The 15,062-nt window shown below is 54.8% G+C and overlaps 1 protein-coding gene across 17 annotated transcripts in view; it reads right to left on the reverse strand.

The window, feature by feature from the left end:
- TCF3 (transcription factor 3) overlaps window positions 1-15,062 on the reverse strand; it is an 80,160-nt gene that overhangs the window by 20,554 nt on the left and 44,544 nt on the right. For all 17 annotated transcript variants that reach the window (XM_055707335.1, XM_055707323.1, XM_055707328.1 and 14 more), the window contains exons 6-8: window positions 8,649-8,716; window positions 5,240-5,369; window positions 3,514-3,563 (exon numbers count right to left, since the gene is read on the reverse strand). In XM_055707335.1, the coding sequence (XP_055563310.1) occupies window positions 3,514-3,563; window positions 5,240-5,369; window positions 8,649-8,716 (248 nt within the window). The remainder of the gene's footprint in view (window positions 1-3,513; window positions 3,564-5,239; window positions 5,370-8,648; window positions 8,717-15,062) is intronic.

Below are 15,062 nucleotides of genomic sequence, written 5' to 3' on the forward strand. Positions count from 1 at the left end.
GCAAAATCGCTCTTTATTTCTGTAACTGCCCCAAACATCAGGATTTTTTCTTTTTTTTGGGGGGGCAGTGGTGATAATAGAAAATAGGGGTCTTTAGCCTATCTGGTTAAAACCAAAGCAAAACAAAAAGCTCTGCAAAGCACCAGCAATCACACTTAAATATGTAACTTCATTTTATAACTTCATTTTCCCCCTGGCAGCCGAGGTTCCTGCTTCTCAGAGCAGCTTCTCTCTAAGCTGGGGGGGTTCAGAGCCCCAGGGGCAGCCCCAGCCCCTCGCCACCCATCAGCTCTAGGGCAGCAGGCAACTGGACCCCGCGGGGCGAGGGGGAGCTGGAAGCCACTGGTGCTACAGACCGAGACTGGGCAACTTGGAAAATAAAGAAGAAATAAAAAGAAAAGAGGGGGAAGGGAAAAACCTGACAGACGATGGCAGCTGCCCTTCACCCCTCGCTTAAGAAAGAAAAATCAGGGCACTCGGCCTTTGCGTGGCATCGCAGGATGGTGCTGGGGTGCTGCGGGCACACGGAGCAGCGCGTGGGCAGCGCGTGCGGCCGGGGAGAGCAGGGGAATGGAGGAGGCTGCAAAGAACAAGAATCCAGTAAATTGACTTTTCCTATAATTTGATTAAATAGCGGGAGCTGGGACAGGGAATCGAATGAAGCACGTCTAATAGCCCCGCGCCATCTGCCAGGGGCTGGCACCTGGCCAGCACGCGAGGCAGCTGTGCGGCAGCGGAGCTGGCGCGGGGGGGCCACGGTGAGCTGCAACATCCATTTAATAAATCCAGAGCGAAAATAAGAAGAATAAAACAGCAGGGATGAGCGGACCAGGATTGCAAAGCAGGGGGGAGTTCCCCTTGCTGCGTCGCCACCCTGCTCCCCCATCCGCAGATACACCCCCACCCCCATCTCCTGTTGGGCCCCCAGGGGCCAGGTTTCACTCCAGGAGTGGCTCTGGCCCCTCCAAATCTTTCATTTCCCCACTCGGTGCGGGGGGAGGCTGTGAAAAGCCAACTGTGCTCTTCCCCACACCGGCCAAGAGCATCCCAGCCCCGCCGCGTGTGGGGGAGCCGGCCGAGCCGGGGGCCGCCGGCCAAGCGCTGCAGGAAACAGTAAATCAGTGCCAGGTCCCCCCCTCCCCACCCCGTGGCCCCAGCCCTTGCGCCGGCAGCTCCGGCCGAGCCGGCGGTGGCCTTGGGGACCTCCAGGTGAGGTCATTTCCTCCGGTTAAAATTGCCAGCGCGGCGAGAGAGCTGCATGAAAAGCCCCAGTGCTGGGATTCGCAGGGCTTTGTGGTGTTGGGTTGTTTTTCCCCTCCCTGCTTTTCTTGCTTAAATGCATGAACTGGGGTGGGACTTCAGGCAGACTAAAGCTAAACAGAGCAGTGACCAGACTGTGAATTCACAGGCTGAAACGGCTCCCAGCCACCACACTCACTGTGGCAACAAAATCCTACAGGAATCAACTTGCACAAAATCCCTCCCCAGCTTCCTCCGGCAAAGCCAGACGACGTGCAGCGGGGGCTCGGGGGCCTCATCCAGCCCCAGGTCCTGTGCCTGGACATGCCAGCCTGCAGGGGAGCATGGCCACGAGCACTAACCCTGCTCTCCAGCTCCGCATTGTGTGTTTCACACTAACTAACCCCAAAGGGCCGTGGGTTACAAGCCCAGTGCCCCTGCCCGTAGCCCCGGCATCGCTTTCACATCCCTCTTCAACCGCCTCCAACGCCGCCAGTGCCTCTTGGTGCCTTTGGCAGAATCACTCCTCTTTCAGCCACCCCCAACTATTCCATCCACTGACCTCTCCGAGTTTCAAAGCAGCGAGGGAATTACAGATTAAAGCATTTTATTTTAATAAGATGCTGATTAACCTATTTATTTTGCACAGGGTCCAGCGATAACATGGGGCGGGCTCCTGCGCAGGCGAGTCAGACAAGAAAGAGCCTTTGATCCGCTGCCTTTGAGGCCGGCAACTCCTTTTGCTCTGCACTTCTGGCACTGCCTCGGTACGGATTTTGCTCCCCAGGTGTGGAAGTCAAAAACCAAACCGAGAAGCCGGAGGTCACAGCAAAGAGAGGGCAGCAAGCACCAGCCCATCCACCAACAACTGGAGCTCTGCGGTCAAGGGGCAGCCGAGGCGACAGCCAGCGCTTTCTGGGCTGGAAAAGCCGCTGTGCAGCATTGGCTCAGGCACAGGGAAGGCGCTGAGCTCTGGCTCTTCCTCTGGGAATCGTGGCCCTTTAGGGCGCTGCCAGCACAGGGGGCAGCGAGCCCCTTCACCTTTTGAAATCGGAGGCCAATAAAGGGCCATTTGTTGGGAGCGATGTTTTCCCCACATGTCGACCAGGATGTAAAAGCCCTGCGTTTCACACACCAACTCGACGCAACGCGACAGATTCTGCTTGGCGCAGGTTTTCCCTGTTAAAACGCAGATTGCTGGAGCAACTGAGCGCTGCTGGCTGGGGCTGGTTTCTGCACAACGAGGGTCCACACGGACCCTCCAGCCTGCAAACCCCATCTGGGCAGCCCTCTGCACCCTCCTCTCCCTCCATCCTCCCAAGAGCAGCATCTCGGGGGGCATTTCCAAAGGCAGAACCACAGCGGAGGTTACAGACCAAGCTTTGTGCGAGCAGCGAGGGAACAGCAGGGAACAGCATGGCACGAGACCTCCCCCACGGGTGGACGCACACGGGTTTTCCCCCAGGACTGGGGGAGCGGGCACCCGCTTCACATCGCATCAGCGGCAACTTTGGCAGCCAGCAGCACGACGTGCTCGGGCAAGGGCACGTCTCCAGCACCGCCCCAGCCTGGGCTCCAGCTCGCCCGCAGGATAGAGCCTGCCCGTCCCCCTGCAAGCACGCAAACGCTCCAGCGAGGAATGCAGCCTCGGCTGCCGCGCAGCCAGACAGCTCCCATATTCCTGCAGGAACCCTCCAGCCCACTCCAATTAGCTTTTCTGGAGATCCCATTACTTCTAGCCACAAAGACATTGTTCAGTTTATTCCCCTGTAACAGCCGCAAGAGCATGGCTAAGATATTCCTACAGGCTGCTCGGCTTTCTTATAAAACAGCCCAGGCAGTGCACACACCTGGAGCAGCCCCAGCTGCCTGCCCGCATTACAACTGGTTTGGTTTCCCTTCTGGAGTGAAATCTGATCGCATAAAATATTACATTTCACTCGGGCACTCACGACATAACATCAAACAGACGAGAGCCAGCAAGGGCAGGAGGTGGTGGGTGCGGGCTCTGGCCAGGGAGGTGCCACCACCAGCCGCTCCACCTCTCCAGTCAGTCCCCCGGCACTGCAGTCCCACAGGGCTTCCCCATTTCTCCTACATAGGAAGCTGGAGTTGGGAAAACCCTTCCCCCGTCCTGCTAAAATCCAAGCCCTCAATGTTTGGGGTGGCTGGACCCGTAGGGCCAGCAGCTCTGGTGGCAGAGGGAGCCAGGACACCCAGGGGATGGAGGAATGGGGAGGAGATACTTGTGGGGGAAACGCTCCTGCCACTTACCGAGGAGGGGAGTCCAGGAGGCACCTTCCGAACCTTTTTGGGCTGTCCATCTGGTTTAAAGAAAAGAAGAGAGGATCTAATTTTTGAAGGGGGTCAGCAGGAGGGAAAACAAGCTACAGCTTCGAGTCTCCAAGGATGGAAGACACAGGTACAAACAGGGCTCAGATCCCAAATGCCCCATAGCCAAGGAATCATCAACAGTGAGAATGTCTGAGGATGAAATTCTCCTCCTCATCTCATCTGCACCCTTCAAGGGTGGGTTTCACCCAAAACCGGAGTTCACAGGGCAGCCCTTCCCAAAACACCACGGTAAGAGGCACTCACCGTGTAAAGAAGGGCTGAGCTTGCTCTTTGGAAGAGACTGAGCCCATAAGTAACCCCTCAGTTGTTTGGGGGTTTGTTTTTTTTTTTTTGGTTTTTTTTTGAAACAATTTAACTTGAAGTGGGTTTGCAGTGAGAGAACAAATGCAGGGATGGGGTTGCATTTTCATTTGCAAAGCGTCACTGCTGCAGGAAGGCGGATGGCGCTTGCCCTGGGCCAGTCCCTCCCCTGCCCTTCTCTCCAGGTCCAGCTCCCACGCAGGAGGACACATGGTCCTGGGGGGGAAGACAGCTCAGAGGGAGGTGGGGGGAGTAAACACCCAGCTGAGTGGCTCAGGGGGGAAGAAGCACCGGTTAAAAATTTGAGGGCTTTTTTTCAGTTCGTAATTAAGGAAAGCCCCAGGTGCGGGGGGTGCAGGCTGCTAACACAGCAAGTCTGCCAAGCCAGGGACTCTGCCAGGTTGCAGCTCAGGAGGAGAAATTCATCACCTGATGCAAAAGAATCGTTTTCCTGGCTGATAATATAAAGCCGCAATGTTTTAAAGTGCCAGTATCAAAGTGGATGCCTTTTTCTGAAAAGCACTGGAAAAAATACATGTAACATACGTCACTTCTGGTTTCATTTGTTGGGGAAAGCCCAAAATAACAGCAAGAAAGTGACTTTGGAGGGTGCGGAGAGGAACTATGACAAGAAACACAAGTTCTGGAGAACTGGGGCTTTTGTCTTCACTCGGAAGTTAAATTCACATCCAACCTTAGCTTTCATTAAAAGCAAAATGGCTTATTCCCATGTAGATCCAGATACGGGCAACTCCTGCTGTGGAACACCAAAGCCGGCAGGTAGGCAAGGAGAGGTGCTGGAGCAAACGCAGTGTCCCAGGGCACAGCTCCCCCAGCCCCGGCAGAGCACCCCCACCTCACTCCGCTTCTGAGCGACTTGTTCCTGGCAGCCCTGTTCGCTTGCAGCAGGTCAGGGGCTCCCAGGAGGGCCACCGGCCATAAAACCAGCCCCAAAGGTGGCCCAAGGTTTTCCAGGAATGACTACTGATGTGCAGCGTGGCTGAAGGCGTTTTTAGAAGAACCTCAAGCCCTGTGCTGCTTCCACCTAATCTGACATTTTCCAGAAAGAAGGAAATTCTACACGACTCCGAGCCCAAACACCCATTTTAATTTTTTTTTTAATATATATTCTATATATTTATATTTTATTGCCCCCCCCTCCCCCCCCCCGAAAAAGCAAATGCCAAATTCACACCTACGTGCACATATGGCAACATCAGCGCTTTCATTCCTGAAGGCAGATCCCACACGGGCTCCTGCCCAACCAACAGCCCCTGCGGTTGCTTGACCAAGCGGTGGCACAAACCAGAGCAGTGGCACCCGAAGGTGACACGAAGCGACTTACCTATGCTGCTGTCAGCACCTCTCCTGCGAGGATTGTTGGGGTAAGAAAAGTACTGAGACCCCCCTTTCACCCCAGTGGGGGAAAGCGTGCTCGGACTTGCGATTCCCATTTCACTGGGCAGGAAACCAGTCTGCAAACAAGGAGACAGAAAAGCCCTTCCATATAATTACGCTGGAAAACCACCATGGTGACTGGGAGAGAACAGAGCTGCCTTGAGCCACCTTCATACAAATTCAGCTGAGGGGAAAATAGAAAAGACAAGCCAAGGGGCCAGAAGGAAAAACAAATATATAAATATGGGGGTAGCAGTGGGGGAATATATATGCAGCAAAAAAAAGGGTCTTTCAAGCTGTGTTTTCTTGCTGGACCCCAGCAAGGAACCTCCCTACAAACCAAGGATGCAAACTGGCAGGTGTCATTGCGGGGAGCACCGTGGTCCCACACTCACCTCGCTGACACGGGGGCAGGATGAGACCCTGCCGACCGTTCTATCGGCCCAGTCTGCTAAAACCAAAGAGGAGGCAACTGTCGGGCTGAGGGGCTCGTTACACAGCGCTCCCTGCTCTGCCTCGTGGACTTACTCAGGACAAAACTCCTACAAAGAGTTTACAAGGGATTACAGTTTCTGATGCAACCAGTGCTTTGGTGCCTGCGGGCACAGCACGTCCACCCATCTTCAAAAGGTTCATCTGACCAAACAGCCCCAATCCCGCCCCTCGCCTCCGCGACACTGCTGGGGACCCCCAGACAGCCCCAATCTCGCCCCTCGCTTCCGCGACGCTGCTGGGGACCCCCAGACAGCCCCAATCCTGCCCCTCGCGACACTGCTGGGGACCCCGCCGGGGCAGAGGACAAACACAGTGCTCGCCCACCAGCAAACGCAGGAGCCCCTGAGGCTGTCACATCCCTCCACCACCTAAACACAAGAGACAGGAGGTCACGCAGCCAGCAGCCCACCTGACCATGCTTCTCCCAGTGCCCCCCCGTGCTTCTCCCAGTGCCCTCCCAGCCGCAAAGCCCAGCCCAGAGAGCCGGCACGGATGGTTCCTCTCCCATCCCAGTGCTGTGCAGCCAGACCCACTGCGGGTCCAGAGCTGCAATGCCTCTGGGGGGGTGGTTTTCTCTTGCATTTTATCAGGGAAAAGTCGAATCCCTCTTTCTAAAAAGAGGAAATTCCTCCCTCGTGTTTATCCCAGCTGACCTTGGGCACGCTGGGAAGCAGCAGGAGCCGGAGCCCAGGGTGCTCGCTGGCTCCTGGGATGGAGCAAGTATGCCTTGACCTCCAGGAGCACACCCGTCAGCATCGCCCCTTTCACCTCAGAAGCAAGTTAAATGTATTTGCACGGAATTTAAGAGGGCTGGCAAACAGCCTTTAAGTAACAAAAGCTTCGCTTTGACCCATCTTCCGAGGGCAACACATTGAAATAAAGGAGGATTTCAGGCTTTTGAGAAACTGGAAATTAAAACCCACTGCTTTAAAACTGTCTCCTCCAGAAAGGGGTTGGGGAGGGAAAGAGGAGCTCATGTATTCACAGCTGGTGAAATTCCTGCAATCTGTTCCACCGGTCATATTACCTTTGCACTGAAACCGCTACGCGCCACGGAGCTGCGTGGCCAAGAAAAGCAAGCGGCACAGCACCCTGGAGGAGATCCCGGAGGGCTGGGTTGCTGCTGCCCGGTTCCTCCAGCAGGTATCTCTGGAGCAGCACTGAGATTATAAAGCAATTTCCCAACGAAAGGGATTTTCTTCCTGTTCCCTCTCCCTGGGGATGCCTCCGGAGATGGTGAAGGGTTAAACAAGGGGGGAGCTGCAGCTCTGCCCCCGAGGAAGGCATTTTGGGGAGGAACTGCTCCCCATCCAGGGCATCTGCCACTGGACAATTTTCCAGCTCTTTTTCAGAAAGGAAAAAAAAAAAAAAACCCCAACAGGTCAATGCCCCACCCCCCGGGAAAAAAAAAACCTGGAGCCAGAAGCAACAACTGTTCTGGGGGCCACAGTGAAGTGTGCAGACAGCCCCACTCGCCTCCCACCACCCCACACAAGAGGGGTTTTGTCTCCCCCTCCACATCAAACGGTCTCAGTCTCCCGCTCTGCCACCTGATCCGGACCCCCGTGCCCACGCCAGGGCCTCTCCCAGCCCCCAGCACCACTTGCCCACCCCATTTCTGTTACTTTATATCTCCCCCTCCTCCATGAAACCCCAGCAAAACCATAACATTAAAAAGCAAGGCTTGGCATCTGTCCCATTTTTGTTTTAGCAGCTTCAGTGGTAAATTAAATCCACTCTGGCACAGACAGCCAGCACAGCTGTTTCAGCAAAGGAAACATCCTCAGTTCAGAGAAGAGGAAATTATGACAAATTTGTGTAAAATTAAAACTTGTAATATGTGTGTGTGTACATGTATAAAATAAAAAGCTGTCCAGCCAAAAGCTGCTCCCTTGAATAAAATGGTGGGACTGTTTCCCCGGGGCCACGCTCGGGCACTGACGGGGCAGTTGCAGCAACACATCAAAGCGGAGGTGCTCGCTCCTTCCCAAAAAACTATTTCTGGATGCTGGTGGCAGCAGGCTAGATTATCTCAGGGCTGGTCAACTGCGTTCCCGGGCTCTGATTGATGCCTGTGGTATTCCCCACAGGAAGCAAGTTTTTCCCCACGGCACAGCCCTGGTCCTCCTGCCAGGGTTCACATGGGGTGACCCAACAGGGCAGGGATGTTGCTGCAAGAGGCGGATCTCTCCCATGCCGTGTCTCCCCCCATATTGTGGATATGCGGGTCCTGCAGCAACAGAACCACTATAAAACCAAAACGCCACCCAATATCGACCAAACCGATGCTACAACGGCACAGAAACCATCTCGCAGATTCTTCCTTCCCTCATCCGGCGAGTGGGGGGACATGGGGACGCTGGTCAGGGAGGGGGAGCATGCAGCACCAGGCGTGGGGCTTGGAGGCAAAGCGAGAGCCTCAAGGCAAGTAGCCAGAGGGAGAAAGTGCCTCCTGGAGCGCTCCTCTGCCTGCAGCCACCCTGTCACAAGGAAAGGTGTTGCTTGGATCCGACTCATTGACACCCCCTCCGAGGGCAGCGTGGCTAGGTCATATCTGATTAAATACAAATCAGCTAGAAGCAGGATTAGCAATAACAGAAGAAGTGAGCCTGAAGAGGTTTTTAAAAGAACTGAGAAGCTGCTACAACCCCATTTTCTAAATTCTGACAACTCCTCTGAGCCAGCAACACATGCCTGCATAAACCACTGACACTCAACAGACGTTTCTGAGCAGAGCAGAGGCTTTCCAGGACCTCGTGCAGAGGGGCAAGATGCATATCGCCAGGTTGCTTTTCATTCCCAGGCTCCTAGCAGCTTAGCCAGTAAACGAAGCAAAAAATCTCAATGCCTTTTATCGTTACCTGGTTTAGTCCTGGCATTCCTGCGTCTCTTCCAAACGTGGAGTACGAGGCTCTTTCACTGCTCTTCCCTACAGTGCAAAAAAGAAAAGACAAGGTTTTGTGTAAGAGGGAAGGGGAGGTTGTGTGTGTCCCTCGGGGTGCGGGCTGTCCCGCCGAGGTGCGAAGCCTGCTCTCATAATGCAGCTTCCTCCACCCGTCTGCAGAGGTGACTGCCTCCCGTAATAGCTCATGGCTAAAACAGGAGGCTCTTTTTAAGTTCACAGACAGCAGGGATCGGCTGGTCCGTAAACAGCAAAACCCCAAAACTGCAGCAATGCAGGGAAGTGCTTGTGGCCATGGAAACTGGCCGTGTCAGACCAGAGGAAAAAAAATAAAAAATCTCCCTCCAGACATATTAAAAAAAGCCAGGCAAATTTGGCAGAGGCAATGACAGAGCAAAGCCAGGCATGAGTGACCAGACTCTGTGGGCGCTTTCCATACAATAGGAAATACAATTCCAGCACGTGCTGAGCAGCAGCGTGTGGAGCTGAGCTCCTGCTCCATACGGCGCAGGGATTACCTTCTTCCCCTTTCCTGGTGGAGATTCAACTTTCCAAACCCCCATCCAGATCTAAAGAGCAGGCATTGGATAGAAAACCCTTTCCTTCCTTTCCAAGCCCCCTCCTTTAGATCCCACCCGGCAGGTTCCTCCTGGACCGTAGGGCTCCTTGCAGCCGAGCATCCCCGTTGCCCGGGATGCCGCCCCATACAGCCAAGCCCACGTGCCCCAGCGCTACCACATGAACTTTAGCACCCAGCGACGGCTTTTATCAAACATGCTCAACCTCACCCTGCCCACACGCTGCTGAAAATAGTGTTTTCACGGGGGGAGGGAGGAAAAAAACCACCCAACACACATGGTGAAATGTTTCCATTCTGAAATGCCCTTGCAGTCTCTTCCTTTGCGGTCACAGCCCCGGAATACACGGTGGTCCCCCAGCAAGCAGCACCCATGGGTGCCTGGGCAGTGCTGCAGCCCTGGGGAAGAACCCCAGGCCAGGGAGAAAGGGAATGGTTCTACACTGTCTGTCCAGGGCAGCCAGAAGCACAACAGTCTGCTTTGGTGTTTCCCTCCCATCCAAAGGAAAACTAGGCATTTTTCTAGTGGGGAACAGACATGTTTTCATTGAAGAAAAAAGAAAAAAAGAAGAAAAACTGGACAGAAAATGTATGAGGCATCTTCCCCTGGTGTTAGGTACGGCCTATTAATGGCACCACCAGGGAAACCAGGAATAAAGAGGGAAACAGGAGATGATGATCCAAAAGGCTTTGAACCCATGGCAGGATGGCACCGCTCCGGTGCTGGGCTCTGCCAGCACCCCCCTGCGCAGGCAAAGGCCCTTCCCTGAAAAGGGGTGATCGCATCCTGCCTCCACTCCGGCTTAGTAAGCAAAATTGGGAGGGGGAGGATTTTGCCAATCTGCTTAACCCAAAGCCATCACTGAAGCCTGCTGAGATGCAGGTTAATGCACTGGGGCGACATTTGGGCTGGCAGGCAGCTCCACACACGGCTAGGAGGTTTTGGGGTGCAGATGAAGGCAGGGGGGGAACGCAATTCCCCAAACCAGCTCCCCTGAAGGGCTGGGCAGAGACGGGAAGAGAGGGAAGGCTGCTTGGCTTTGCAGCCTTAGCACAGGGGCTTTGAACACAACCCAGGTATCGCAGTGGGTTCCCCCACTACAACCCCCAAACCTGAGACACTCCCCTTCCCAATGATGCCGGGGGTCCCAACACGGCACGCCAGCACCCTGGCACCCCTCACCTCCAGCGACAGCCGTATGCACCGGGCACCATCCGCTGCCGTTTCGCTTCAGAGGCTTAAACGTTAAGTAAACAAAGGTCAAAATGTCAGAGGATGGATCTCCTAAATGACCTAATTTTTAAAAGAGCTTAGCAGCTCTATTTGCCGCAGTGCCAGCAACGTTACACAAATAACTCAACAGGTTGTGGCATCAGGCAGATCACAATTACTCCTAAACCAGAGGAAAGCCAGGGTAATGTCACGCTAGTTTATCTGGTCAGCAACTGCCAGGCCTCCCATCTGATCATAAACCGCCGCTTCCACGCGTGGCTTGAGCGGTGAAGCACCGAGCCAAGTGCCTCTGCCCTCACCAGATCAATCAGACGCTGAACCAACAGGGCTCCTGGCTTGTGCGCGGCAAGAAGGACCGGCAACCCAGTGCCAGCTCTGTGCCACACTGCTCCTCATCCCGCTGCCCTCGACTGATGGTCTTTTGTGGGACAGCGAGCATGGCCTGGCACCTGCAGGCTGCTGCACACTCGGGCATCTCACGGGATGGGGGAGGTTGGGAAAGGGGGGGCAACCCCCAGCCCCTGCGCCCTCCTTTGTCATCACGCAGGCAGGGGAAAAAGCAGCAAAACCCTCAGCAGTAGAAAATTTTATTTTGTTGTCTAAGAAAACAAGGCAGAAGGAAGAACAGAGTTTTCTGGATCACAATGTATCTAGCCTACTGAAATATAAAAAAAAAAGTTCACGAGTTGGGCAAGAAAATCGGAACGTGCCAGCAGAAGGTGCTGCTTTCGGCTGCCAGGAGATGCCCCCTGGGCACAGGCAGCAAACCCAGCTGCACTGGGACTCACCCGAGTCACCCCTTCACAAGCACAACCCAGGGGCACCGACCAGGAAAGGTGGCGAGACCCCAGAGCCACAGCAAGGACCAGGGCACAGGCAGGGCTCAGCAGAAAATGCCAGGAATCTCCCCGAATGCCATCTTGCTCCTGAGCCAGTTACTGAAATCCTGCAGAGAGGTGCTAAGGGATCTTGGAGGAGGAGGGGGAAATAAAAAGTCAGGAGATACTGGGAATAAAATCCCTTGAACAGGACAGGGGTTTCCCTTGGAAATCCTATCTTTGGATTTACCTCTGCCGATTTTAGCGTGCAAAGGTGAAGCGCAGCGGATGGCACCTCGAGCAAGGTGCACCCAGAGACTGGCTGGGAGCATTTGGCATATCCAGCTCCTTACAGCGTTGCTTCGCTGCGAGTTCTGGCACCCCCTGCCTTTCCCACCCCTGCCGGCTCCTACCCCTGCCTTCAACCCTGCTTAACAAGCCATTTCCCAACCTCCCTCCTCTCCCAGCATGTTCTCTCTTGCAGGATCTGGCTGTGCCGGGCTCAGACGAAGCCTCTCCCATGTCTGCCTTCACCCTGGGCTTCTGCAGAGAAACCCACACACGCCGGCTGTGCTCTCTCCTCCCAAGAGCAGATTTGCTCCCGGGCTCAGAGACAAGATAGCAGAATAAAAACTCCGCTTTCCCGAGCTCGCTGCCAGCTCTGGCAGTGGCCGGGTTTGGCCTTGGCGCCCAGGACCGTGGCAGCATCTCACCTCCACGGGAGCAAACCGTGCTTTGAAATAAACTTGTGGTTTTACCATTTCTCTCCCCAAGGTGCATACAAATCAGCCAAGAAGAGGTGATTCAATGCTGCCTACAGGTTTTGCCGGTGCCTGCCGGGAGGAAGGCAGGTGCCTGGCCGAGGTGCAGTGCCCCACGCTGCTGCCAGCCTGCGGGGAGTTCACACCGGTGCCCCTGCATCACCCCGTCCCTGCTCCAAAACGGAGCCCCAGTGCAGCCCCCCCGGCACCCACCGCCCCAGCCACCCACCACGCACCTCCTCCCCCCAGCTCTGCCCCCCAGCTCTGCCGGTAATTCCATTAGAGTTACGGCCTGGGGAAAAAGGGGAGTAAAAACACAGCCGGGGATTAAAAGGGAGGAGAAGAAAAAAAAAAAAATGTTAAAAAAACAGGAGCAGCAAACCCTGTTGGTGGGCAGATTAAAACCATTGTCCAGGAGGAACCCAATCCCTAACAGCTCACAATACACACAAGATTAGAAACACTCCTCTGAAAAGAAGCTAATTACTAGAAATAATTACTAGAAAGAAATCTGTTATGGCTTATCAGTTTCCCCTGCTGTTTGAGCAATCCCCCTCCCCCTCCTTCCACTGGAGATGAATGGTAAAATAGTGGCAGATTTTGAAGACTAGTGATTTAAAAGAGAAAAGCCCTCCTCACCCTCTGGGACAAGCCAGTTTGTCACCGTGCAGTGTCCTGGCAGCACCCCAGGTGGCCAGGGATGGTCCCCATCACCTTTCTCCACGTGTCCTCTGGGGAACAGCACCAAGGGATCAGCGCGGAGCGATGGAGCTCGCAGGCATTGCTACTGCACCCTGCTCATCAGGTTCAGTGACCCCTGCCCAGCAGCCTGGGGTGATTTTTATTCAAAGCACTGAAGGTATTTCCATTCAGGGACTTACTTGCTTTTTCTTTTTTTTTTTTTTAAATTTAGGTTATCCTGTCCAGTGCAACACAGGCCAGACCTCTTTGCCCAGTTAGCCTTGCAGACAGCTCTGGTTTTCCCCATCACCTCGTGGAGCTGAAGTTGTGGCAGGGAAGGAACCTGAGCTTTGGAAAGCTGACAAAACATTGCCCTTGCACCATCCCCTTCATCAAGGGCATGAGCAGCCTCACCTGCAGCTCCTGGGGAGCCCAGAGGACAAGGGAAGGCCAGCTCTGGCAGCAGCACCCACAGGTCCCAGCAGCCCCTCTCCTGCTCTGCATCCAAAGTGTCTCCCAAAGCCAAGCTCCCATCGTGCCGGATGCCGTATGTTCATCTAAAAGAACATCCATAAGCCCCAAATACCACATCCCTCTGTCCCACCTGACTAGAAGCCAGGACTTTTCAAAGCACGGTGTCTGAATTCAAACCGGTTTTGGACTAGGTGTGCACCAAGCAATCCGCAGGGCCATCATCCCAGTGGGGATGGGTTGGACTGTGGGCTGGACTGGGGCTGCCTCCAGGTGAGCAGGCAGCAGCCATCCCTCCAGCGATGGTGTCTCCTGCTGCCAGGACTGCTGCTGCTCGCGGGAAACAACAGGCACGCTGTCCCTCTGGGATTAAATCTGCCCGGCACTTTGCACAGAGCTTTGTGCTCACCCAGTTCCACCCTGGGAGCGGAGCAGCCCCCTCCACACTGCACTTGGGAGGGGGACCCTGGGCAGGGGACAAGGGCACGGGCTGGAGCGATGGCACAGAGCCTTGCAGGGCTTTCAGGGATGTGCTGGCAGTGCCCTCCTCCCATCAAACACAGACCTGCTTTCCTTCTCTTCTGGGCTACACAACTCCCTCTAGCCCAGCCCTTCTCATGCAGTTTGTTTGCTGCCCTGGCACTACTCCCAATTTTCCACCCCTCTAGCTAAAATACACCTGACACCAAGGCTCTGCACAGCTTCCACGCACCATCATCATCACCGCTCGCAAGCCAGACCCACCTGCAGCCAGAGCTCCCCTGGCCGGCACTGCAAAGCCAGCTCCCAGGGACGCGCCGGGAAGAGATTGGGATGAACAAGCTCGCACATTCTGCTGCTCCTTTATCCAAACAGCCACTACACTCTGCAGTTCCTGAATATCTCTCCTCACCCCCCCTGCTTGTGTCAGATCAGTTTGTGAGTGCCAAGATGCCTCATGTGGGAAGGGGAGCGCTCAGCTGCACCCCTGCTCCTCTCCCCATACACCACAGCCCCGAAACACTGCCAGTCTTCAGGGGCAGGTGAAGTCTCCGTCCTCAAAAGGATGCCACCAGTTTCAAAGCCCAGGCTGTCAGGAGCTCCCCAGGCCACCGAAGGCTGGTGCCAGTGGAGCCTCCTTTCCATTTGTATGCATGTAGAAAATAAGAGCCCAAAAAATCAGTTTACCTCCATTTCTTCAACAAGCGCTGCCTGGGGAGCAGTGTCCCTTCGCTGCGGGAAGGCTGCTCAGTGCCCCAGTGCACACCGTTAAGAGGGGACACTGCCCTGACTCAAGAAACACAAAAGCTGGAGGACACAGGTTCCTGGAGGAGGCCAGCCCCACCCCAACGGAGTGGTAGCTGGCACAGACCAGTGCTCAGAGCCCACGCCAAGGGGGAAGCCAAGGTGCACCTTTTCCTGGTGGGGCCCTTTCAGCTCAGCCTCCCATTCTAGCTGGCCAAATCCAGCATTTCCAGCACAGATCACGTTCCTCCTGAAATGTTTCTTACAGCAGTTTCTGATCCTCCTTGAAGAAATAAAAGGTTGAGTAGGAAGGAGACATAAATTCTGATTTTGGAGAAGGACTTAGACGATCGTCTCACACACACCTTTTGTCCACCTGGTACCACTGGACATGTCCATACTAATCTGCTCCTTCCATCACCTCACATTTTAAACCCCACAGGTTCCACTCAATTGCTTCATTAACACGAGCCTGCCCAGCCCACTGCCCCCAGGGGGGACCTTGCTGGACACCAGGGACTGGCAGCTGAAGTGACATATCTCTAAAACTCACCCTTCCCTCCCACTTTGCCACTGCTTTTAGGCTATTGTATGCAAAAGCCATTAT

Source organism: Falco cherrug, chromosome 4 (assembly GCF_023634085.1).
Source record: "Falco cherrug isolate bFalChe1 chromosome 4, bFalChe1.pri, whole genome shotgun sequence".
Lineage (NCBI taxonomy): Eukaryota > Metazoa > Chordata > Aves > Falconiformes > Falconidae > Falco > Falco cherrug.